Source organism: Larimichthys crocea, chromosome VIII (genome assembly GCF_000972845.2).
Source record: "Larimichthys crocea isolate SSNF chromosome VIII, L_crocea_2.0, whole genome shotgun sequence".
NCBI classification, from domain to species: domain Eukaryota; kingdom Metazoa; phylum Chordata; class Actinopteri; family Sciaenidae; genus Larimichthys; species Larimichthys crocea.
In genome coordinates, this window is record NC_040018.1 from 33,563,292 (window position 1) to 33,590,863 (window position 27,572).

At 43.4% G+C, this 27,572-nt stretch overlaps 1 protein-coding gene across 1 annotated transcript in view; it reads left to right on the forward strand.

The window, feature by feature from the left end:
* The window catches only part of LOC104935763 (multiple epidermal growth factor-like domains protein 11), a 108,610-nt gene that overhangs the window by 57,767 nt on the left and 23,271 nt on the right, over window positions 1-27,572 (forward strand). Inside the window, exon 7 of the mRNA XM_027281391.1 lies at window positions 26,287-26,533. Coding sequence (XP_027137192.1) covers window positions 26,287-26,533 — 247 coding nt within the window. The remainder of the gene's footprint in view (window positions 1-26,286; window positions 26,534-27,572) is intronic.

Consider the following 27,572-nt stretch of genomic DNA (forward strand, 5'->3'; position numbering starts at 1 on the left):
TGCACCTCGTGAATACAAGTGTGTGCCTCGTTAATACAGGTGTGTACCTCGTTAATACAGGTGTATACCACGTTAATACAAGTGTGTACCTCTTTAATACAGGTGTGTACCTCGTTAATACAGGTGTATGCCTTGTTAATACAGGTGTGTACCTCGTTAATACAGGTGTGTACCTCGTTAATACAGGTGTGTACCTCGTTAATACAGGTGTGTACTTCATTATTACAGGTGTGTACCTTGTTAATACAGGTGTGTACCACGTTAACACAGGTGTGTACCTCGTTAATACAGGTGTGTACCACATTAATACAGGTGTGTACCTTATTATTACAGGTGTGCACCTCGTTAATACAGGTGTGTACCTCGTTATCTCCATAGAAGCGGAGCTCAGGATGGAAACATCAATATCTTTTGATTGTATATTTTATTAAAAACGTCCTGACCACGGCAGGCTGCAGCACAAACTAAGATCATTTTAACATAAACAGACAGTATGACACACAGAACAACCCAAAGAGATACAAGCCATGAATCCAATAACAATGACACGTTTTAATATCCATGATTTAGTGAGCCCCATGGGCAGAGCAGTGTCCAGGTTGACAGAGGCAAAGTCTTTACACTCTTCAGAGGTATTAAGGACAGGAGGCCGTATACTGAAGAACTGTGGTGACCAGCTGGCAGAAAAACTGTCTCTACATCTCCACATTGTTCCTCATCTTTGGAAAGACTCGATCATTGTGCCTGTACCAAAACACACAAAGCTCCAGAGTCGTGAAGGAACGAACTTCTGAGCACTTGTTGGCTGCTTTTCCTTCACTCTGCGGTCCAACTCATCCCAAACCTTCTCAACTGGGTTTAGGTCGGGTGACTGTGGAGGCCAGGTCATCTGCTGTAACACTCCATCCCTCTTCTTCGTGGTCAAACAGTCCTTACAGAGTCTGGAGGTGTGTTTGGGGTCGTTGTCCTGTTGAAAATCAAATGATGGTTTCACTAATGTCGATGTACCTGTCGATGTGGCAGCTTAAATTTTGAATAAATCACCAACAGTGTCAGCAGCACCATCACACCTCCTCTTTAATGCTTCACGGTGGGAACCACACATGTAGATACCAACCACAAATCTCAGATTAGGGCTCATCGGACCAAAATACAGATTTCCGCTGGCCTAATGTTCCATGTAACACTCCTTGAGTTCTCTCCCTCAGTATTGATTTCTTTGCGGTGATTCGACCATGACGGCCTGATTGATTCGCACAGCCTTTCAAAGTAAAACACATTTTACAAATACAATAATATTATATCATCATGGTGTGTTTATATGTTTGTATTGTCTCTTCAGTGAGTGGGGAACAATGAATACATTTAATTTCCAGATCGCAGCGATTGTATTCTTTGCACATGAAGCTCTGAAGGTCGAAGTCAAAGACAGACTAAACAAATATTCTCTGGTCTCTAAAATATTGATGAAGTTCTTCTGGACGTGGACTGACCGACTCTGTCTGGTCTTCTTGTTTCTCACAGTAGTTTTAGTTTTAATGCAGAACATCTCTCTGCAGTCACACGGATGTATCTCCGGTGTGTGGAGCGTCATGAACTGAACTGCACTTTGACTCCCTTCACATGTAACTGAGTTATCAAATTACTACCTACGGTAACAACAAGATGTAAGATGAGAATCAGTGCTGTGACATTAATAGACTCAGCAGTGCTGCTCCTGAAAAGGTTGATCTAATTATCATCGTCCCAAAGATCAACAACTAGACTCGACGGGCTCCATCAGCTGATATTAAAGAATAAATACCGTAGAATAAAACCGATGTCCACACACGAAGCTCAGTGTGAGGCTGTGGTCGTCTCCATCTCGGCAGTCCTGCCTCCGTCGCCTCCGAGCTGGGTGGAGCCAAAACAGTTTTTTTGTACCAGGCTGTAAACATGTTGGACATTTGAACATGGGGACTTATGGAGACTGACTCACTTCTGGAGCCAGCCTCAAGTGGACGTTAGAGGAACTGCAGATGTTGGTACTGTTGGTTTGTTGATATTTAAACGTCTGTTTGGTCTGGTTTGGTTTTTACTGGATTTGTTGACGATAAGAAAAAAAACTACAGAATATTTCCAGGTTCATCCTTAAATTCAAAATGTGTTCTTAAAGGTCCAGTTTGTCAAATTTAGTGGGCTCTGTTTACACCAATTAAACACAATATTCATCATTATGTTTTCTTGAGTGTATCATCGCCTGAAAATAAGAATTGTTTTGTTTTTGTTACCTTAGAACGAGAATCAGCTATGAGCGTCTGCTTCACTGAAGTTCATTCATGTGTCGTAACGTGTTGTAACGTTAGCTAGAGTCTACAAAAGCTGGTTTTATTTGAGAGGACGTGGACGCGGATGGAGGGCGGGGTTTGTTGGTAAAAAAAGCCGCCGTGCGTCAACAGCCTCCAAAATTCGGCAACAGTGAAATTCAAGTTTCAACAAGTAGATGGAGGTCACTGTGAATATTAATAAGACGATATATCAAATTTAATTAATAAGATTTGGACATGAGTTGATCAACTAAACACCCGTGTCCTGGTCTTCATCTTGAAAAAGTTGTTTGAGGGTTTAGTTACATGTGTGTGACTGGATGAACTGTACGATCAGCTAAGAAGTGAAATAATTGTATCCCTTTGGAACACAATGGCTTTAATGTAAGTAAATGTTCTGAGCTCAATCATAGGTTATAATTTCATTATAAGATAACCATGCAGCTTTTCATTAATTTCCTCTTCTAGGGTCAGAAATACATAAAAAGGACCCCAGCAAGAGCTTAATCATCGACATCAGAAACATTTACGCAGCGGGGAAATGTTCCCTGGCTGCTTCAGCTGCTTGTGGAAAACACTTGAACTCGAGATGTAGCAGCTAAATAACTTCTCAGAGGAAATAAGCAGCAGGTACGTAAGGTTAAATTCTTTGTAAGAAGTCAGGAGTAAGACGAGGAGACGGACGTGACATGTTTTTCGAAGAGATGAGTTTTCAATCCCCGCTGGTACGTCGGCAGAGGCTCTGCAGTCCTGAACGGGATGGGAAGGTCGTGCCTCCGTTGGGAGACGAGGAAATAAAGTCGAGGCCGCCTGGAGGCGATGCACCATAGGAAAGGAGGAACTGAGGTCCTGGTAGGAGTTGATAGGCTGCTGTAGACTCAGAGGAGACAAAAACCTCTGGGAGCAGTGTGGCCTTTCATGAAGATTACTTCAACTGAAATTAGACACCGGGGCTCGCTCACCTTGTCATTTAGTGTTTTTATCTGAAAAGTCACCAAGTTCAAGTTCTCCAGTAAAGATCCACCGCTGTGTCCATGGGTCCTGTACGCTGTCCAAGCTGTTATAACTTCACACAGTATATATGAGATTTAGAACAATCATTTAACAGAATAACAAAGATGTGCATGTCCCTCTGTGTCAAATGTTTGGCTTTGAGGAGAGCGACTGTTTATTTCCACCAAACAGAGTTGGTGATAGTTGGAACAGTGAGAAGAAAGCTTCGGTGACTTCTTAAAGGTCCAGTGTGTCGAATTTAGCTGCATCTAGTTGGACTAATCGCTGCATTGCAATCTCCTCACATCACCCTCAACATTTAAGGACCCTGTTTAGAGTCGGTATTTGGTTTTACTGTAGAAACGCGGTGCACACTCATTAAACAATTAAAATGCCTCTTTACTGTCGCAGCATGGTCAATAGACAGACAGTATGAAACATGGATGGAGCGACAGGTTTCTGAAGAGTCTTTCTGAAGCTCAGTGTCGTCACCATGTTGGCGGTGGATCGATGAGGACCTGAGGCGGTCCGTCATAACCACTGTGCTCGAACAGCTTGAAGCCTGTCAAGATGGATTCTCACATGATCTTGTCATTTTTGTGGTCTAGCTAGATTGAAATATTGACTTCTACACTGACTTGGTTAAACACAAAGGGCCTTACTCTTTATCTCTGCAGGGATACTTTCCATTATGACTCTTAGAATAACAAGCGGAGCCTCAGTGACAGAAACTAGAACTTTCAGTGGACGTACTTTGACGGGTGCATTTGTCCCCAAGGATCAGATACACTGCCTCATGTTGTAGTTTCTAACTGTGCATTAAGGATTTATTTATTTCAACCAAACCATCGTAAGTGATTGTTGGAAAGAACAAAGACGGTTTGGTGAGTTTCATTTTGTTTCTCTCAGTTTAAAGTGTCTTTAAGTCAAATGATTTTGTCAATGGAGTCTGTGTTTTAGTGCAACATCTGGGCACCTTTATTTAAATCTGAACAGTGGTAAAGTCAACATGCACAGAGTTGAACTGAACGCTGTTGTTAGCAAACAGTGGTGGAGTTAATTATGGAGCGTTTGGAGTGTTGAACTGCTTTTGTCCTGTCGCTGCTTCTGCAACAACACAGCCGATCATTACGAGCTGAGTCCGTGCAAACAAATGCAGTGCATTGTTCCAGTGTTTCACCATTAATCCTCCAACACTGTCGGCAGGTCCACAATGTTTTTTCCCTGAAGTCCTTTTTGAGCTTCATGCTTTGAAACGAGAGGTGAAAACGCAGAGACAATCAGCCAAACAAGGGACGCTCTTATCCCGCATTGTCTGTCTCATCTTTAGCTCTGCCCTTCTCTGATTCCTTATTGTTTTCTATAATTGCCATGTTGCCATAGTTACCCCGTGTTTTGGCCACTAGCTTCGCCTCTGTAGTTACTCACAGCTCAGCAGTGGCAGAAAACATCCACTCACAGACAAATGCTTCACGTCACCTGCATGGACTGATCGTGTGTGAATGGAGCTCAGCTCATCTTCTGTCCCGTGGGATTCAGCGATGCCTGACCTTTAAAAATATCTTTTCCTGTTTCATTCATTTCTCACCGCTGTGTGACTTAAAGCCGAGTTTACCTCCATTCATTTGGCCACTCTCAATCCCATAATCCAGAGCCGAGAGGTTAATGAGACATCACAGACGAGATGCTTTAAACGGGATTATCCTCTGAGAACCATGAAGCCGTTATGTCTTTTGTTTCAAACACCCTGATTAGTTTAACGAGCTGAAATGAGTCTTGTAGTTTCACACTGGTCTTAAACGATAGTTCAAGTTCAAGTGTGGTTGTATCAGATAGTTATATCTCATACTATGATCCCATTTACCACTGTGGTAACTGTGTTCAGCTGTACTCGAGTATTTGTTCTGATTACATTACTGATGATCAGAAACTAGCGAGTCGACAACCAACAGCCAAACATCAACAAAGTCACCAATTAGCAGCAGCAGCTCGGCGTCTTTCAGCCTTTTATTTCACCAATCTCACAAATCTGCTCGCCCAGCTCCGGTTCTGGCGTGACACTGACTCCACTCCTTGTCAGCGTCCTGGACCTAAAAACCTGGAGGTCCAAAGCGCCTAAAGTAGTTTGCCTCTAGAATCTGGTGCAGAAAATGTTCAGTAGTCGAGTAAATGTACTTTGTTACAAACATGTAATGAGCTCATGTGAAGTAACAGCAGGTACTTTTATCCCAGAGACCTCCTCCATGCATTGCCTTGATCTGGAGCTCACCATACGTTCAGTCTTCTTTATAATTCTACATCTCTATGATCCTCTGGATCCCTGCTCGTGCAGCGCTCTTTTACCTCTCCATGGAAACTCACCGCATCATTCCTGCAAAGCTGCACTTAATGACTTGCTGAACTCAGCCTGTTGGGTAATGAAAGATACACGTTGTCATAAAAAGCCGGTCCTCTCCTGAATGAGGTTCAGAGCCAGACAAAGCTCAGAGGATGGACTGGCTAATGGCTACTGACCCCCACAGTATCACCCCCTCCAACACGGGCAACAGGTATTAGCTGCCTAATGAACTCGACGCTAATGAAGAGCACTGGGAGTTCAGTCATTTCCTGCCAGGCCGAGCAGAGCGCAGGTGAGTTAGACTGCTGAACACGATGCTGCAGTGGTGGAACAAAACAAACAGGCTGTAAACTATATGCACACTAATGACTCAGTGAATGGATCAGAGCCAGAACTCTTTGTTTCAGCCTCTTAAAGGGGCAGTTTGTGTATTTTTAAAGTGTGGATGCATGAGGTACTTAAGCACAGTCAGTGTGCAGCCCCAGTTTGAAGAAGCAAAAAAACCAAGTGGTGCTAAAACCTGCAGTTCCTCTAACGTCCACCTGAGGCTGGCTCCAGAAGTGAGTCAGTCTCCATAAGTCCCCATGTCCAAATGTCCAACTTCACAGCAGAAATAAACATGTTTACAGCCTGGTACAAAAAACAGTTTTGGTCTCTGTAGCTAATTTCCCCGTTCATGACAACTGTACTGAGGGTGAATTTATATACAACTCACCTGTTCACATTATATTAAGGCTTAAAGTTATGCAGGGTTAAGAGCGTGGACGCTTTGATTGACAGGTGGGTGTGGTTACAGGTGGGTTGTTTGAACCAGGCGTCATTCAGCTGATGATCCACGTCTTCATCGATTTTAAGACAGGCAGGACCAGCAAAGACTGAGCCTCACAACATCTCTCCAGAAATGTATTACTTACTGACTGATAAATTATTTCACAAGGCCCACCTTAAAGATAATCAATGTCCGTTTAAGTGTACGCTAGATTAAAGCCACACTGTGTAACTTTTTTACCATAAGATAGCACATTTTTGATGCTACACTGACTTGTAATCAAGTCACAGAGAGTTGAGGCGGAGCAGCCGGAGGACATCAGAGGGAAAACCAGAAAACATTTCCTCCATAAAATATGATCCAGTTTCACCAGAATCAGTGAAATAGTTGCTGCTGTGTGACTTAGTGCCGTAAAGCGTTACGTACTTCTCCCGACCCGGAGCCCAAAGTTACATAGTGTGAGAACAGACGTACGAATGACAGAGACACCGGTCAGCTGATCACAGGTCAGTGTAGCTGCTGTTAGCTCTTTAAAGTTACACAGTGTGAGAACAGACGCATTTTATGGTAGAAAGGTTCCGTAACGGCTGCCACCTGGTTGGATTTCCATTGAAATGAATGCAGTGAGGTGGAAACATTACCGCGTTTGTCCACAGGGGCCGCCAGAATCAACAAAAAGAAGCTGCTTCAAATAAAATACCACCCCCTCTGTTTGCATATAGTGTGTGTGTGTGTGTGTGTGTGTGTGTGTGTGTGTGTGTGTGTGTGTGTGTGTGTGTGTTCGCCAAGGCTGAACCTCCTCTGGATGTTTATCCTGGCATTTCATTTAGCTGATTGTCCTGCTCGACACGAACACAGGTTTACACCCACACCTACGCACAGCGCTGATGAGCGGACTTGCCCCACTGCCAAGTCCAATTAACGGCTACAGCCGCATCAGCATGCCCCTTGTGTTTGGTCAAAATTAATTTACCAACAAACTTTTTAATCAAATTTCACCACAACCCCTGAGGGGTGATTGGCTCTGTTTAGGGCTGCGACGTCCGACTCTTACAACGGGCAGCTGGAAGCTATGAAGCCTGTTTCTTTCTTTCTTTCTTTCTTTCTTTCTTTCTTTCTTTCTTTCTTTCTTTCTTTCTTTCTTTCCTGTGAGCGTTAGGAAAAATGATCCTTCAGCATTTCCTGCAGTTTGTTAAATTACAGCGTGCAACACAATCAAAGCCGCAGTCTGTCCGCTGAGAAGCAAAATGTTCAAATGTCAGTGAGTTCCCTTTGTGTTTAGAAATTTTGCAGGCATTTAAAAAGTCGGATACTCTTGCTGTTCGTAGTATTTTAATATCAAAGCAGCTCATTCCAGCGAAAGGTTACATGACAATGGCACCATGCGTCAAAGCGTTAGACGAGCGTCTGGAAGGCTTCGGAGCTTTCCTGTCTCTTATTATATTTTCTAAGATGCACTGTTCAAAATACCAACGGCTCGTATCTCATCGCTGTTATGGCTGATGTCACACTTAAGACTCTGATAGCTACTTATGAAACTACTTCATAAATGTCAGCAGGACTCCTCACTCCTCGTATCTATGAGCAACACTTCAGTTTGATGTTGACTTCCTGCCAGCAGAGAGCTCGGACGGATGTTTAATGTTATCATGACACAAAATATCATGATATTTCTGAGAACGTTATTCTCGGAGGAGTTTTAACTGAGTGCAACATATTTGTGAAGGATTTAGTCGCAGGAAAATCTGAAATGTACAGAAAAGCCCCTGACAGAGGACCTGCTGCGTCTGTAGATACAAAAACTTAAAGACTCAAAAACACTGAAGACACTTTGTGTCAGAGTGGGACAGACACTGGAGGACAGATGGACACAAACATTAACTCATTAATTCACATTCAGCAGTCACGGAGCGACATCACTCATCTGGACTCGCCTGATGAATGAATGGACGTCTGTTTGAGCTGTTGTTGGTCTCTAGCAGCAGCTCCTGAGGGAAATGTCACACAAAGAAAGTATTTTACTGTGGAGTGGCTAAAGATGTAATGATCTTTGCTTTGTTCCAACGACGTGATTTGTTTGCAAAGCATAAAAAAAAAGAACGAAACAAAGGAGAAATGAAGTGTTTTTTTCTACAGACTCTGCAGCTGGGGACAGCACACACCTGTGTGTCAGTGCCAATGACGGAATAAATGGATTCATTAGAGCGTTTTCCTGGAAAAAGAAACAAAAACGCACAAGTGGTTTGAAGGAAAAACACAAGTCTGTGTTCAACAAAGAGTTTACAGAGATATAAAGGCTTTTCATGCCCGGTGAACAAAGGAACGAGCAAGTGACACGAAACACTGAAGTAGTGAATAACAAGAAGTGATCGAGGTGTTTTAAAACGATCTACTGACTCATTCATAGTAATATTTACACAGTATATATAAATAACATAAATATAATGTGACATTATATATTTACAAGCCAACCTTTTTATGTCACGAGTCCTTTACATCATGAATTTAAGACATTAAAACATACATAACACATTAAAAGTGTAATTAAACTGCACGTACAGGGATGCTGGTGTAGTATAGTAGTCCATAATTCAGAGACACCTGTGGAGTGTGTTTTAATAATACAGGTCTCACAGACTGTGTGTATCGACTGCTACTGTGTCTTCACACGTCGTCAAACACCACCATAGACAGACGTAATATTATAGTTTTTTTTCAACATTATTTCAACGTTATTTGAATAATTTTGGTCAGACATTACACTGAACCACATTTCGACACAGAATAACAACTGCTGCTTCGAGCGTTTCCACAACAACCAGTGAAACACACCTGAGGCCCGTCCGTCAGCAGTTTGGAGCCTTGCAGTCTTGACGTGATAACAGTGAGCACGTCACGAGTCTGCAGGTCCATCATCCATCCCGAGCGCATCACGAGTACAAAGAGGAGCGATGCCGGTTCTCACAAGCTGCAGCTAAATCAACGAATGCTGCGTCTCGTTTCCGTTAAAAATGATCCACTGACCCGAGAAAGAAACGTTCAATGTGAAGAAGCTCTAATTTAACCTACTCACCAGAAACAATAACTATTATTGGTTAGTTAGTTTTATTTGTCTTATATCATCTTATGGTTTCTTTTACAGATTTGAGGTCCTTCATATTTTCATTTCATAATCATGGCTGGCATTTTTTAAACATCAGTTACTTTCTGTAATCACCTCTCGAGGCGGTGAGTGTATATTTTTAGACTTCGTGTCGGAAATCGAGCCTCGGGTGTGAGCCTGATGTTGAAGTGTATCATTTTTATACTTCAGCTGCTCTGTTAACAGATTTGGGGAATATAAACTCCATCAGCAAACACATTTCAGGCTGCTGTTTTTCCCATCAAATCCTTGGAGTCCTCCTCTTCCTCCATCAATCTTCTGTGTCTGAGCGTGAGAGGGGGAAATGGACTGGCACCTCACCTCAGAAACCTTTTGATTACCCATTTTCCATCTAATGCCACGTGAGCCCACGCTGCCCAAACCTCCTGACAGACATCCCATTAAGGAATATAACGACCTCTCTCGCTCTCTCTCTCTTTATGCACTCTGATTAATTTCCAAACTAACTTGTTTATCGTCAGCCTTTCCACTGGCCGGCAGAATGGATCCTTTTCCTCCCCACACGGCTGACTTCGCTTTGACTTTGAAAATGGTCCAGGAATTATTCATCAGCTGCCTTTTCCTCCCTCCACTTTACATTTGCTCAGAGAAGAGGAGCACAATCGCAGCCTCCCCGGTCTCTTTACACCCTCATCCACTCCTCGCTCTCTCTCTCAGTCATTTTGCACATCAAGCCCGTCTTGACCTTTCTCAAAGGGGGTCTCGCGGTGCAGAGGAAGGGGAGGTGTGACCTCCGAGTGAGAGTGAAGGTTGGTCTGTTGATTCCTTAAGGATCCCCTAAAGCCAGTTTGCACTCAAGTATGACACGCAGACTGAGTCAGAACATGCTCTGGGTTCAGGATGAGATGATACTCCACTGAGACGCCTTCATGGACAAACTGACATCCAGGATAAAAACTAATATAAAATAAATATTATATATCATATAATATATTATTACTAAATGCTATAAAAAGCTTGTTTGTTGTGTGTGTGTGTGTGTGTGTGTGTGTGTGTGTGTGTGTGTGTGTGTGTGTGTGTGTGTGCTTGTCTCTGTTAATCACAGTCAGGCTTGTGAGTGGCATGCTTATGGTTGCCGAGCAACCAGGGTCAGCTGCAGGCCACCAATCAGAGCAGAGCAATTAACCGCAGCTGTTTGTGTGACAGTTGAAACTGCTGAGAGAGAGAGAGAGAAACTCCTGAAAGTACTGCGCGAACAAGGAGGCTTTCTGGGAAAACTGTAGGTCCTATCACTGAACAGGCTTCACTGTGAGCATCCTGAGCTCTTCCTGAACGGCTACATATATATTTTATATTCTAAAGTGAAGAAATGTGACCGTTAGAGCGATGCAAAGAAACTGGTTTGTCGGCTTTCCTCAAGAAATTTCCTCTTTTTTAACATGGCAGCCTATGGGGCCGTTGGTGGGTGTTGCTGATGCTCCAGAGGTCACACAGCCAAAACTATAAGTCTGACAGCTTCAGCAGTGATGTCACTGCGACCGCCTGGAATTTTCCTACGTTTCTATGTATGAATTATTTCTGTGGAGTGAAATTTGTGGCCACGAGAGCCATTGACAAATTTATTTTTCGACAGTTTTTTTCTCTCCCTCTCCACTCTAGCGATGATGTCACCCACTCTAGCTCTGGAACATTCTACCAATACACACCCATTGTAAACTTTGCAGTATTTTTTTGGCGATTCTTGGCAAAACCGTTTGGAAAATTCGCAGCACACCATTCCCGGCCGAGCCGGTCGTTTTGATGCCTTTTTTGTGTATGTGCGACCAAAACTGTGGGAGGAGTAGCGTGCTGAAAAAAACACGGAAAAACCACAGAGCTTTAGAAACCTGCGTTTCTTCTAATGGCCAGCAGGGGGCGCTCCATTGGCTGCAATTGTATAGAGTCTTATGGAGAAATGAGCCGACTTCTCAGGTGATTTATGAGCTCAGTAAACAGTCTCCTTGTCAGTTTATGGTTTAATCTTTAGTTTTAAGTCTCTTTCCACACAGCACGATGTTCATTTAGTAAATTATGGTCCCATTTAGAGTAAAATAGGCGATAAAGCCGGGGATGTTTCAGGGTGATTGACAAGGCAGCTCGACAAACTCAGATCAGACTGTCAAACTAGGCGGTGCCAATCAAATCAGAGTCCAGACTCTGTTAACTACATTGACTATTTCTGTCCTCAAATGTTTCACAAACAGATTTTAGTTTCTGTTCATCTGGAATAAATTTGTGAGCAGCTGGACCACATTTTTACCGAGTACGCCACCCACCAACTCCAACGCTTTCACTAGTTCATCTTCATTTTGTTGGACCTAACCATTCATACACACTCACACAACGATGGCGCAGCCTTCAGGAGCAATTTGGGGTTTTCAGTATCTTGCCTAAGGACACTTTGAGATGCAGACTAAAGGAGCCGGGGATCGAACCACCGATCATCGAGTGGACGACCCGCTCGACCTCCACAGTCGCCCCAATCATCCATAACACCAAAAACAAATGGTGCTTGTGCCAAACCCACTGATGATTATTGCTACTCTTTTAGTGTCTTTCGGCTCTTTGTTTTGGTTTTCCAGCCCTCAGATGTACTGTTTTGAGTCTTGCTGCTCTCTGGTTGGTGAACATAGTCGAGCATTTAGAAGCTAAAGAGCTAAAGATATTTCCCTCAGGAGTTGGTCGAGAGCCAAATATACTCATATTCTCTGCTAACAGTAATGTTGCAAGATGTTTTCTAACCTCATCTCAACTTTATAACGTGATGACACTCCAGTGTTGTGTTTACAGCTTCTTGCTGCCTCCAAGGGGTGAAAAGAAATCAGTGCATTTTAAACTTATTTGTTTTCACTTAGTTTGATCACAGTCACCTCGTCGACATCCGGCAGGTAGACTAGGAATGATGGTCGACCTCCGACCTGATGCCAAATGGAGCCATCAGCCGTCTGATGTGCAACCTCTCACCTCTTCATATTTGTCGGTGGGTCGGTGGGAGGACAGCCACCTGCCGGGAGCCATTAGACCTGAACTCAATTTTATACCTCAAGTTTGCATAAAAGGAGATCATTAAAATGCAATTACCACACAAGATAAGCGCACAAGCTGGACTACGGTTGAACGAGTCCCAGCGCGCACAAAGTGATCAGATGAAAGGTTGCCACATCTCATGCATCACTCCACAGCAAAGTTGTTGACGACCGCTAATGACAGCAATTATTTAGACTTAAAAAACAAAATAGAAAAAGTGCAGAGAAGTCAGTAAAGGCTCTGGGAATTAATGCAGGTCTGATATGTGTTGCCAGAGGTCTTACAATGACTGTTTCCAGCATCGATTAGCACAGTGTTGACTTTCTCAGCTTATTATCTGGACGTGAAAATGGCCTCATTAAAAGGAAAATCTGTAAAAACTCGATCACCTCGGCACAGACTCGCACAAACAGCCATCGACTCGGGCGGTGTCACAGTAAACTGACACTTTATGCCAGGCCTGTGGACGGTAAACTGTGTCATCCATCTGGCCTGTCCTCCATCACGGCCCACCCCCGCCATCGACCCGCGTCCCGTACAGCCTGAACCACGCTGCCACTAATTACAATTATTAATTGAAAATAGGAAATCAATATTTCTGAATTAAACGCAAGCGTGCGCGCTCGTATGTGGGTCAGCCGTCTCCTAATAACTCAGCTCTGCTTGACGCAGTTATCTACTGACAGTTTGAAAGTATGAAAACTCGCTCGAACATCCAGAGTTTGTGTTATCGGCGACTTTCATCACTTTTGTTTTGGAGGTGAAAGAGGCTTACTACAGGAAAAACACACCCAGCCCTGCTGCTTCTTTTATAAAGTATTGTTTACTCATTTGTCAAGGGAGTGCACGGTGGCTGCCTGACAGTGTGCTGATGAAAATAGTTTTACTCATGCAAGCAGTGTGGCCTTGAATAAAGTGGTGGTGCATTGCCGGGCAATACCCGGGTGCTGCTGGAAATATAAATGTACTGTACTCCCTCTGCTCCACCACTGTATACTTTCCAGAGGCTCAGCTCGTCCCCGCTGTTGACCCTTCTCAATGAGCCGGAGTTAAAAAAGCCGCCTGCGTGTGATTTGCGGTGCCTCCGAGTCATCATTTGCAATATTTTCATAATAAATAAAACACACAGCCTCTGATATAATAATGAGCCGAGCAGCAGATTGTTTTAAAGCCCTTACTTTGCTGTTCAGCTGTGAGCTCTCTCTTTCCTTCTTCTGCTGCCGCTGCATGGGAAGTTATGGTCTTTCTGTTTATGGAAGCAATAACAATAATTTGTTTGGAATAAATATAAGACATTAGTGTTTAATAATAGATTATACTGAGCCAGTGCCCTGCAGTAAATACATAAACACCCAAAAACAGAGACTGGTTATCACCAAAGGTGTCGTCAGAGTCATGACAAACAGATTTTCTCTGCCTGTTCCATATGTTTTTTGACAACGATGCCATTGAATTAAATATGAATTAAGCTAGAGGCTGTGTGTGTGTGTGTGTGTGTGTGTGTGTGTGTGTGTGTGTGTGTGTGTGTGTGTGTGTGCGCGCCCAACAGACAGACGCTTTGAATGTAGCAGAGAAGGCGTTCTTCATCGATCGTCCGGCGTCTTGACAGGGTGAAATCTTGAAGGCGAGCTCGATGACGGATACAGAACGACTTTATAATCATTTATTCATCCGTGCAACGAGACACGAGACGTTTAGTGGCTCTGAGTTCAGAGAACACGGCGGTCTGCAGTGAGGCGTGAAGCTGGACGTGATAATAAGACTTCATCTGTGTTCATGCTGCACGTGTTTGGAGGCTTTTGTTGCTGGTGTTTTATAAATACTTAAAAATGTGAGTATGAATCAAAGAGGAAATAAACAGTGTGTCTGGCTCTGGCTCAGTTACCATGGTAACTAGTTACTAATTACACTGGCTCAGTAAGTTACCTCTTACTGACTAACGACGGCTACATTCCAGTGGGCATGGATGCGATGTGTTCGGAGTGCGCCATGGTCACCGAGTCAATGAACCAGCTCTCTGATTGGCTGAGCCGAGAATAAACAGCTGTTCAATCTGACACAGAGCAGCTGGAGCTGACAGGAAGTCAGACACAGAAAGGGCACAGAGGACCCGGCTGATTTTCAAAATAAAACAGCCAAAAGGGAAACAACAGCAACAAAAACTGTCACGCACATAAACACATAAACTAGAAAAATAACCAAATCTGAGCAAGTTAACAAAGTCTGGAGGGAAAACACGGCCGCTGCATGACCTGTACGTGCCTGGTTCTGATGTCAGCGTTCACTGATTAAACTCAACCCGCTTCCTGGGCGTTAAACTTCCACCTCTTCCACACGTGTTGACGATATTAGTCCACCTGCTCCATTGTCAACATCCGTTTTATTTCTATCACAGGTGTGCAGAACAGCAGTTATACTTTAAATCTGAGTCATATAATGTGACAGTTTTTATCTTAATATCTTCATAAATGGAGCAGCAGCTGTCCTCAGACCGCCGCTGTAAGCTGGTCCTTTTGTTTTCCACATCCTCTCCCTGTGCGTGGCCCCAATTTGTCCAGGTGGACACCAATAAAGTCCAATAAACCCGCGCTGTAGCTCAGGAGGTGATCAGCGGGGCAGAACCAAGACAAATGAGTGTGGTTGCTGCTCCATAGATCAACAGATGGGCCAGCAGCAGCTGGAGAGCCGCTGTGTTTTCAGCCACTCAGCACCGCTCGCCGCCCCCCGCCTCACTCATTGGCGAGGTGTTCCCCCTCGCTCACGTCCCATCAGGCTGCTCGTCCATCACCGCCTCACCGCAGCTTCCTCTTCAGTGTTTTCTCATCATGTCAGGGACGATGTGACAAAGTCCTCGTGTCACAGACTCAGACAGAGTTCAGTCTTTAGATTTCATAATATACTGGATGTGTAACAATAAACTGAACAGTGAACACAAAAACTGCAGGAGGTTTGAGTCCAACGAGCGATTTGGATTCATATTCACAGATTTCCTGTGAACATTTCATCAGACACAGAGTTATGGTCTGTCTGTATTTTCTTATTTTTAACATGAATCGTCTTTTTGACAGATTCTCGTTGTTCTGTGACACAGCTCACCAATAGACAGAACACGGTCCAGGTCTCTTTATTTGATTTCTTATTTTTTATTGTATGCAGCTCTCAGTGTGTCACTGAAAAATAAATATTGTCGCCATGACGTTGTATTATAGCTTTGTTTGTCGTTGACTTCACACCGTGCAGATGTTGATACAATGACCACGCTGCTTCAGTATATATATAAAACAATTGTAATGTAACTAAATTAAAATGCAACTTAAACATGACGACGCTGCAGAACCTGAACATGAGCGTTTTTCTCTCTCTGGACGAGGCTTGTGTTCAGGTCTTCGCTGTGATCTGATCTTTTGAGTTTATGTCTTAAATAATGAACTAAAAATAACACTTTAAATAAATGTTCTTCATAAATAAATGAAATCCTGCAATACAGGCTGACTATCTTTAAAAAATAAACTTTTCTCACTCCTCCTCGAGGCCTCGTGGCCCCCGGAGAACTTTGACGACTGAATGAACTTGATATCTGTGTTTATCGAGTGCTGTGTCTCAATTCTCATACTTACATACTTTGATATTTTGAGTCCATAGGTGCGTTCACACTGTCTGTGATGTGACATGGTTTCACTCATAACGGTCAAAAAGCTGAGACGCTTCCCGTCTTCCTGTCTTCAGTGGTCGGCATTTCGTCTACGTAGCGGAAGGGGAGGGACGACCAGCTGAGTGAAAATGAAGCTGCTGGTGCTGGAGAGGTTTTGGTCAACGCCGCAATATACAAATATAACACATTGTACATATGGCTGCAGAACATTAACGCCAACGTTTGACTGCCAAAATATAAATGTAAGTGTACTACATGGACGTGTACTCACGGTATCTGGCACAACTCTGTGTGATTCAGCTTCAAATTTAAACACCTGGATTTACCGTGTGTGCATTTATGCATTGACTTCACCTCCGTGTCACATTTCAGCCTCCTCAGGTGAACGCCGTGTCCGTCAGTGAATTGTTGCGGCTGCTAACGAACAGCCAAACTCTGTGTGGTCTCTGGACGTCAACGTTCTCCGCTGAGGATTGTGTTTTTACTTGTCCACCAATTTAATTCTGATTCAATCAGCGGGGAAATAAAGCCCGCACACAAAAGCAGCTAATTCAATTACACATGTTTTTTTTACTGCTCTTGTAAATGAACACGCAGCTTTGTGGAGGGTTTTCTTCTTTCACGTAGTTAATCACTGTAACCTTGCGGCTCACCCTGTGACTGGTGAACATAAGCAGGTCTGATTAATGAAAAACACTCATCATGCAGATGCCAGAGAGGACAGAGATGTTTTCAATATTCATTCGATGCTGGAGAGGTTTTTGTGTTTCCTCGTTAGAAAAAGCTGATTAGTTATCTACTTTGTGTTTGTGAGAGACGATTCAAATTAAAAACAGTTGAGTCATTTATCAGTGCAGCAGCTCAGGAATGTTCGAACACGGGACAGAAACTAAACACCAACACAGTTTTTATTATAGAGGAGGACGAGTGGATGAGCGATGGTAGGTCGCTGTCAGGAAGGGGTGAAGACCAAAGACTGTATGAGAGCTGCTGTGGAGCTCAGTGTGGCGGCTCGTCTCCACGCCTCCACCGCCTCCTGGCTAGGATTGTAAAATGCTTTTGATAGGAATTAATGTGAATAAACCGGAAATTTACAAATAATAAAGGTTGGCCTTTTAACAGTGAACGTAAATATAGTTGTGGAAAATATATTTTAGCATCATCTCAACTGAAACAACCAGATTTCATGCAGGTCCACTTGAATATCTGCAATCACATGCACATAGCACTCTGCTTACTGCAGGGCTACTGAAGCCACGCCCCCTACCTGCACAGGTGATTTCTGTACCTGGACCACACTTTAGAGCCCAGAGCACACAGAGACTGTTGAAGACACACATTTGATTACATGGACTACACAGGACTGCTCTCTGTCTCTTTGGCGCTGGCTCCTCCACCCGAAGTTCTCCACACATCCAACAGTCTACGTTGTGATATGTCATGAGTCATCCTGGTTTGATCATCCTGAAAATATTCTATCACAATCAGGGTGAACGTTAAAATGGATTATCTCATTCTGGATTTGGGATTTCCATCATTCTGGATCCAGATAAAATCTTTGGTGTGAGGAGAACAAAGAAGAGAGATCACGACACAGAGCGAGGAGCACCGGGAGCACTGTGAGTCCTGGAGGCCGTGCAGGCATCAGATGTTTGTATCTGCACAGCTGGACCACACTCAGCTTATTTACTAGATGAATGCAAACTTGATGATCACTGCCTACGGATGCATATTGAAATGTTTTTTCTTTGCACTTTAGAGAAAGCAGAATAACTCAAACAACTGACTTCCACCTGATAGTGACTAATGAACGATTATTACATTTGCATAACTTTTGCCTGTGTCATGAAAAAGCAGTACAGTGAGACCCTAAAGCTTTTTCTTTTTACGAATGACTGCAAAGACAAGAGAGAGCAGCATTTAAAGTAGGCGCAGCAGACAATTTAATGACGCCATCAATCAGCCATGCATGCTGTGTGTGTGTGGACTTTACCTAAAGCACTTCACAGACCTATATAACACAGAACAATAGTACAATAGGAGCTCATACCGTGTACTTCAAATTTAAATTTGGTTTGAAACTGTAGATACGGCTTTCATAATGTAGTGTATCTTAATCTTATTATGCTGAATGCATAAAGAAGTGACACAGCGTTACGGTAGCAGTGTTCAGATAAATAAATGGGCTGCACCGTCTACAAATATACTGCAACATTACATTACATGGATTCATATTGAGACTCATGATCAGCGCTTCACGCTCCCACAGGTTTGAAAGTATTTTAAGATTTAGATACAACAGCCGAGTGACGAACTGCCGCAAAGCACCGGTTTAGTCTTAATCCTGCATAATATAATCTGAACAGGTGAAACAACCAGATTTCCTGCAGGTCCACTTGAATATCTGCTGTCACATGCACATAGCACACTGCTTACTGCAGGGCTGCTGAGGCCACGCCCCCTCTACCTGCACAGGTGATTTCTGTACCTGGACCACACTGTAGAGCCCAGAGCACACAGAGACTGTAGGAGACACACATTTGAGCTGGTGGACTACATAATATTGTTCAATAAATGGAGTTTCCGATTCAGAATATTTCTAATATTCCCAAACTTAACTTCCCATGGAAAGTTTCCAGAATGTTTCAGTAAATTTACCAGAAACCATCGGCCCCTTTGCAACCCAACTCCTGGCTAATTTAAATCAGCAAAGACGTGAAATTTGGGTGGAGCTGAGGCGGGCTGAATGTGAGTTGTATATAAATTCACCCTCAGTACAGTTGTCAGGAACGGGGAAATTAGCTACAGAGACCAAAACTGTTTTTTGTACCAGGCTGTAAACATGTTTATTTCTGCTGTGAAGTTGGACATTTGGACATGGGGACTTATGGAGACTGACTCACTTCTGGAGCCAGCCTCAGGTGGACGTTAGAGGAACTGCAGTTTTTGATACTTCCTGTGTTGGCTTCACTTCACAGACACGGAGGTTGCCACTTGGTGTAGCCGTGTTGTGCTGATGTGCTTGTGTTTCTGTTCTTGTGGGGGAAGGAACCAAGTAAAGATTTTAATTTTTTTTAAACTTATGCACGTCTGGAAGTCCATTTTTGTGTCCGTGTGCCACACATGCTTGTGAATGTTGGATTGTCGGCTTCAGAAGGTTACAGTGGCCATTGGAGATGACGTACTGACATTTTTACAGTCTAGACTAACAATGAAACATTTGGGTCTGTGGTGACTGAAGTTGAAGGTACATGAGCGACCGTTATGTAACTGGCACTTCTTGTATTGGCTTCCTTTTTCAACCACGAAGGTCGCTGCTTGGTGCCGTCCAAAGACGAAGGTTCAGAGGTTAACTGGTGACTCTAAACTGTCTCAGATTCAAACACAGACTGTGACGAACTGTGAACTGCAGCTCTCGCCCAATGTCAGCTGAGGATAAGCTGTTAAAGAAAATGAGTAAAACAGTACTTCTTATTAAGTACAGCTTTTTTTGGTAGTCTCACTGTTTAGAACAAAGTGTGTTATAAATATTCTCCAGGCAGGACCAAAGAGTGAATGGCCTCTGATGTTAATGTTGTCGGTTGATTGGGTTTCAATGTAATAAAGGAACCTCATAATGATAGAGATTCTTGTCCTTCTGCGTAGGAGGCTCGTCTATGGATCTTCCAATTAGCTGCTGCGTTAAAAAAATATGTTTTTAAACATCAATATTTCAGCATGTTCTGTATGTGTGAAGAGTAAAGGCAGTAGTGGATTTTATATTTGGAAGCTTCTAATTATACAGCTCAACCAGCCGTCCTGATACTTTTAGTTGAGTTAGATTGTCATTTTTTGAGTTTCTGCCATTAACAAGATTAATAATAAATAAACAATTCTCCATCTCCTTAAATAATCACTAACCTGCCCAACTCTGCGTCTGCTTTCAGTACTGCCTCATGCAAACATTAACACAATACCAACATTCAATTTATTTTATTGTACCGCCGTGTCTACTGAACCTGTCAAGCTGTCTTCGAGGTTTCAAAATGAGTTCTAACGTCTTTATTTTGAAAACGACCAAACCAATGTGATGTCCGATATCAACAACTTCACCAGTCAGTGGTTCAAAATGTTCCATTCCATTGTGCTTATCTGGGGTTGGGTCGGTTTAGCAGGACGTTCCTGACGTCCCTCTACCCAGCAACACATTGCAGTTCCTCCTGGAGGATCTTAAGGGGTTCCCAGGCTAGATGGGCTATGTAGTCCCTTCAGCAGGTTCTGGGTCTGCCCCAGAATCTACTACCAGTCAGACGAGCCTGGAAGACCTCCAAAAGAAGGCATCCTAATCCGATGCTCAACCCACCTGAGCTGGTTTCTTTCAACACGAAGGAGCAGCAGTTCTACTCCGAGCTCCTCACCGTATCTCTAAGGCTGAGCCCATCCACCTGATGGAGGAACCTCATTTCGGGCCACTTGTATCCATGATCTCACTCTTGTGAGATCTACCCAAAGCTCATGACCATAGGTGAAGGTTGGAACATAGACGGACTGGAAAATCGAGAGCTTTGCCTTCAGACTCAGCTCCCTCTTAGCCACAACAGTCCAGTACAACGTCTGCAGCGCTGCCGTCGCCACACACACATCTCACGCTTTATTTTCCCATCACTCGTGAACAAGACCTTGAGATACTTGAATTCCTTCGATTGGGGCATCAACTCACTCCCAACCCGGTGGGTTGGGTGAGGGTGAAGACCTCATGTTGTCCATGTTCATTAAAGACAAGAAAATACACAATTTAACAACAAAATGTACAAGTATTTACAAGGTTTACTGCGAGTTAACGTTATTTTAAAGCTTTTTTAAAGTAATGTTTGGCCACTAAAGGTTTTTTTCATTAATCCAATAGAAACAGAGCAACACCGGCTGCTGCAAGGTCGTCTTTCTCGACCAGCTGTGGAATGACAAATAGTGTTAATTCTCAGTGGAATCAGCGTTTAGCTATGAAACCCTTGAATAGCTGAGCTGAAAATATCTGACGTCATGTTGGCAACGGGCAATAACGACCACCAACTGAAATGAACCGTCGGTTCTCAGTGGGATCGGCAGTGGGTGACCTGCCCAAGCCACCTCGTCATTGTCGGAGAGCTACTGCCAAATCCAGCACATTTAGTTTTGGCAATGTTCAGTTCTAATTTGTTCATTGCCATCCATTTAGTAATGGTATGCAACCCAACAGCTTTGCTAATGCTGGTTGGTTAATAACCAACTGGCAAACACTTTGTACTGTAGATGAGAAGGACCATTTATGAACATAGAGTCGGAGGCCGGAGAGGACAGCTTCATGTCATGACAAGTGTATTGATAAATCCTCCATTCGCCTTGGCCAAGCTTCAATAAACCTTTCAGCATAAGACATCTTGGACTCCTGTGCACTTTCTCTGCACTGACTGAACTGACCACTGATGAATAAAACTCTCCACATCAATACTTAATACAAACTCTTGGCGTAAATCTTCTCACCTAATGCTGGGTAAGAAATCAAATAAGCAAAATCAAACTCAAACTTTTCCTTCAATCAAAAATTTATATGTTTTTGATGGCGACCTCTGGAAGACCTTTGGATTAAAGTATCCTGGATTCAAGAGAAGACGCCACAGAAATAAAGTTAAGGATGAACTTTAGGTGTTTCTCCATCAGACACGAGAGAGAAAAGAGCCGAGCTCAGAGTGACTCCGCCATAGACAAACCTAGAAACACTCCTTAAAGAGTAAGCCCTTGCCAAAGTATATCACGCAGCTCTTAATTTAGTGCAGAAAGTTCTGCTTAGTGCCAGCGAGCTACTCTTGATCAAAGTCATTAGTCACTTGATTTGGACTCTTTGCTGCTGAATAATTGAGGCTGTGAGAGGATAAAGGATTTGACTATGCCGGCTCACTAGTTAAGAGAAATAAAGAGAGAACTCTCTTCTTTGAGAGAGAGAGAGAGACTGAAGGAGGAGAGAGGTGGAGGAGGAACTGAGAGATAGATGCATAGAAAACAGAAGGAAGGAGAGTTAAATTAGAGAGAGATTGAGAGGGAGGGAGTGTGAGTCTGATTTGTGCTTTGTCTGTTCAAAGCTCTGTCCACCACGGCACTGATGAAACATTTAACGCTATAAAACCCACCCACGTCTGAGGAGGAAAGTTTTTCACAAAGTCTGGACTTTTTGGAAGAAGAACACTGAAATTTTCAGGTTTTCTCCTTTTTTAATTTAAGAGTATTCATTAATTTCTGTGGCAGTCTCTTGAACCCAGACGGCTTGGATCCAACAGTCTTCCAGAAACTGCCGTCAAACTTAGTTCTTGGTTAGAGGAATGGTTTGAAATGTTCACATCAGGCGTCAGGTGAGAAGATTTACCGCTGGCTTGGCTCTGTCCAAAGTAAACACAAAGTCTGCCTTACCTGTTGTGTTTATTGGGAGTTACGTACGCCCGTCCAATAACCAGCTGACGCGTGGTAACTCGCACGTAAACAGCTTGGACCAGGCTAGCTGTTTCAACCTGTTTCCATTCTGTATGCTAAGCTAAGCTAATCATCTCTCGGCTCGAGCTTCATATTTAGACCCAGATATGAGGTCGGCATCGATCTTCTCATCTAAGTAACAAGCGTATTTGTCAAAATGTCAAACTGTTCTGGACTATTTTTAAAGCAAAATCAGATTTACAAATAAAATCTGCACTGCCGAGAGCCGACGAAATGAACAACCGTAAACCCTGTAAATCATTTAAAGGACAAATCCTCCGTAAACAAACAATGTTACAAAGTCTACACTTTGTCCTTCTGCCCTCTAGTGGACAAACACTTCTTTAAAAATTGTTGCCTAGCAATAAACCCTTGTATTTACGAGGACATTTTGACGTTAAACTGTGTATTTTCTTGTTTTTCTTGACTTTTATGAATTACTACTCATAGACAGCTTGATGCTGAGCTAAGCTTAAAGTGTTTCGTGTGAACTGAATGAAGAGTTAAAGACTTCAAAATAAAAGCGTGGGGTTCATCTAACCCTGAAACCCCATCGGGTTTCATCTGTGTTCTGTTCCGTTCTCTACGTGAAACTCCACCGGGAGTCCAGACTTTGTTTACTTGCTCAGATTTGGTCATTATGTTCTTCTGTTGCTTCTACATGTGGAAATACGCTACGTGCTTCATTTGTTTCTCTTTCATCAACACCAAATAGACAAAAAGACTTCCTTAACCACCGGCTGGTAACGTTAAGTCTAACATCACGTCGGGTCTGTTCGGTGTGTTCTCTGGGCACTTGTGGAGAGTGCAGTTCATCAAAAAGATAATAACGCATTGATTTCTGTTATCGAGATGATGTAATATACAATAAAATGGCCCATCCTTTTTTTGCTTGTTTTCATTTAAAGTCTGCGTGTCCTGATTTATACGAGCGGTTCGTCCACTTACAGACCTTCCAGTGATTTATTCTCTGATCCCGAGGATCTGTTGAATCCACTCATCAGGACGGAGACACGTTAAAGGAAGGATATTCCCTCTGTGTGCTCATAAGAGGCTAAAGAGCGCCTGCTCGTATGTAGATCTCATTTCTGTAAATGAGGCTCCATTAGAATAAAGCGCACAGGAAGCCCTAATCCATCGTCCCGTGGTAATTCCACTTTGTTCAGCAGAATACGGTGCATGCAGCGGCTGAGTGAATTAAAATGCTAAATGCTGAATTTTCTGCTGTTTCAGCCTGATGGGAAGACCGCGGCGCCGCACGGAGGAAAAGTGCATCCATCACGCCGCACGTCAGCGCTGCAGGCTGATGCTTGTGGCATTTTCCTCTGAGCTGTTATCACGTCACGTCAGGAGAAATGTGGAGAAATGTGCGAGTGTTAACGCACTCCTGAGAGTCGAGCTCAGTCAGGGGTGTCCTGCCTTAAAGCAGCGAGTTCAAACTAGTTTGGATGACGTGTCGTCAGATCACAAATCTCTGGGGTCAACGGCTGATGTTTCGATTCAGATACTTCTGTTAGTTCATTTCTGTGTAGTACTCTGTGTACTCTGTGTACTTAATGTCAGCACGGACTGTCTGATTGCAACTGCTTCTTTCTTTCGCCGAACTGTAACCATGCAGAGCCTTGACAGAAATATAAAACATATGTACAACTTACATTTGTTTATTTACCGCAACTGTTTCAGCTCCAGCAACTTCCTTGACAACCATTTTCTCAATGCCAACTGAGGACGAGAAGTCTCCAGCGTCTGACACAGTGAAGCCAACAGGATGCTCGCAGTACACTGACAGTGTGAACGCACTCATGGACTCAAAATAAGCCGTGTGAATATGGACGTACACAAGTTGAGACAGAGCAGATATCCAGAAAATGGAAAACTGAGACTTCTTCGACAGTCCGAGTTCTTCTACAGCAACTTGAGACGTGAGAATGACGATGACACATTTCTGCTGATCTCTGTAAACGGATGTTTGCACGTGGATACAGATCATTTAAAGAACGTGATGTAATCACAGATCATGTTGTCTCTCTCTCGCCCACATGTAAACACCTGTTGTCTTCTTGATCTTTGTTCTTTTCGTCCCATACCGTGACGTTTCAGCCAATAACAGAGAGACCTCTGCTGCTTCTACCCGCTCACTCAGCTTTAATTTATCGTTTTATGCTTTGTTTTATTTGACTTTTGTCAGTTACTTAACGACATTTTGAATTATTTTATTGTGTTTTAGTAATTTGGGTTTGTGAACTGTTCATATACAAATGAATCAGAATATCCATGTAGGAGTGATCACAGCTGTTTTAGTCCAGGAGGTCCAGTTCATCAAGCGGCTCGTTTCATTTTATTGTAATTACATTCTCGTTTTTACTTTTGTGTTTTCACTTGGATTTAGCACTGTGTGTGTGTGTGTGTGTGTGTGTGTGTGTGTGTGTGTGTGTGTGTGTGTGTGTGTTTGAACTGAAAGGTTAAATTTAATCTTTGGGTCAAAATCTGAAGGAGGCGTCTTGTGGAATATTTGTCAGTAAGAACATTTATCCGAGCCCTCTCTCGGCCCTGTTGAACTAATAAGAGGCTAAATTATCGTCGGATCTTTTTGTTCTTCACGTGGATCGACATAACTCATCCAAACACTCGCCTCCAGATTCTGCTTTTATATGCAGATATCTGTTTATAGAGATGAATCGGGCGGTGTCAGGAGGCAGAACTGTTCCAAACAGCCACAACATGAAGACGGGGTGAAAATCCTGCAGGCGCTGAGCAGGAAACACTGGACACTGGAAAGGATTCATCACACTGCACTTTGTTTACATGAGACATAAAATGAAAATATTGTGGGGGATCCATCATGATGCATGTAATGTGCTCTTTTATTTCATTTTGTCTTTGCACGTTTGCAGCTGGTCCTTCAGGTGACACAAGAGGAAGTGCAGTTTCTGGTACTTTGCTTTGCACATGAAGTGTGTCTCGTCTTTTTTTTTGGCCTTGATGGAAATATAAGAGTACATCTGAAGGATTCAGGAAAGTAGATTTTTTTTAAAGCAGCTACAAGAAATATAAATGTTGGTGTTGATTCAGACGTCTGTGGACAAAAAGCTTCACGTGTCCACCGCTTTGTTTCGTTCGTTTTAAAGAGAATCTTTAAACAGAAACGGCCGATCTTCTCGCTGATGGTCCGATTTGTTTGTACTTTTCTCAGCATTCGGTAACTTTTAAAAAGTTAAATGTGCTTTAGTGAAACTTTCCATCGTCAGCTCGACGTCGGTGACAGATTTCTGCTGCAGCTGCACGAGGACTTTGGATCAGATTAACTAAAACTGTTTTTGTGCTGCGGTGGGTTCATGTTTTAAACTCACTGTCGACTCTGTTGGTATGAAGAGATCACGGATCGGCTGGATCGGTAAACATCCCCGTGCTGGATGGAGTTTGCTTTACGGGAACTGTTCAGCCTCTCGCCGACGTTTAAGGCCAGCGAGAGGGAGAGCCTCAGGGAGGTCAAACCGTTTTCTGCTGACTGACCCCTTACTTACATTTTGTACATCACATGCTGACTGTCCCCCTCCTCTCGTCTCGTCCTCTGTCCAGGCTGTGAGAGCGACTTCTGGGGTCCGCACTGCAGTAACCGCTGTCAATGCCGTAACGGGGCCAAGTGCAACCCGATAACCGGAGCCTGCGTCTGCACCGACGGGTACCAGGGCTGGCGCTGCGAGGAGCCCTGCGACCCGAGCTTCTACGGCAAGGACTGCCTGTTCGAGTGCCAGTGCCTCAACGGCGCCACCTGCCACCATCAGACCGGCGAGTGCCTCTGTGCGCCCGGATACACCGGGGCCTTGTGAGTACTTCATCCTGCTGCAGGAGGATCAGTGTTAGAACTACATTAAATAATAATTCATCTGTGTAATACATTATTCAGCTCCATCTAATGTGCTTTATGATTAACATCTTAACATAGCATTAATAAGCTGAGCAGAAGGCTGAATTTATTCTATGTAAACCATCGTCACACAACCTGATCATACTTACAGTTACCTAATGTTTCTGTAGCGTTGACAGAACGTTCAAAAATCTGACACCAAACTGCCTTTATGAAACATGAGGTTTGAAATATTACGTGTCCGTAAAAAACATGAGATAAAGGGCGTCACATGTCGACAGTCTGACTGTCAGTTCAGCATCAATACAACCACAAAGATAAACAATGCGTTCCAGTCAGTGTTTCAAACTCCACGGTCCGGTTCAGAAGCGGGCCTCCGCTCGGCTCCGCGTTGAATTCAACGGACGCCGCTCGGCTCAAGCTGACAGGAAGCCAGACACAGAAACAGCACAGAGAATCTGGTGGATTTTCAAAATAAAACTCCTCCGTGCAAACTGCCGGTCGCAAAAACAGACCAAAGAGAAACAAATGAAGCACGTTGCATATTCACACATGTAGAAGCATGTTTAGAAGAACATGAACCAGATATTCACACATGTAGAAGCATGTTTAGAAGAACATGAACCAGGAAAACATGAAGGTTTCTCACTAAAATAAGAGCTGCTTGGTGAATCAGACACAGATTCAGTTTTTTCAGCTGTTACCAGAGTAACTACCTGCTTCCTGTTTCCTTCCTGCACACTTTCTGATGAAGAGATTTCCACCAAAGAGATGTGAAGAGCTAAAAACAACATGTTTTGTTCCAGCTTGTTTGCTGCAGAAAAAAAGATCTCACTTAGCTTCAGTCAGAGACGCCATTAGTGATCCGAGCGTCTCCTGAGCTGCTTCACGTCACCGCTGCACCTTACAACCTGAAGACCTGCAGACATTACTCAGGGCTGAACAATGCTTCACCTCCTCTGTCATATTAATCAATAACTGGATCCTTCATAGTTCA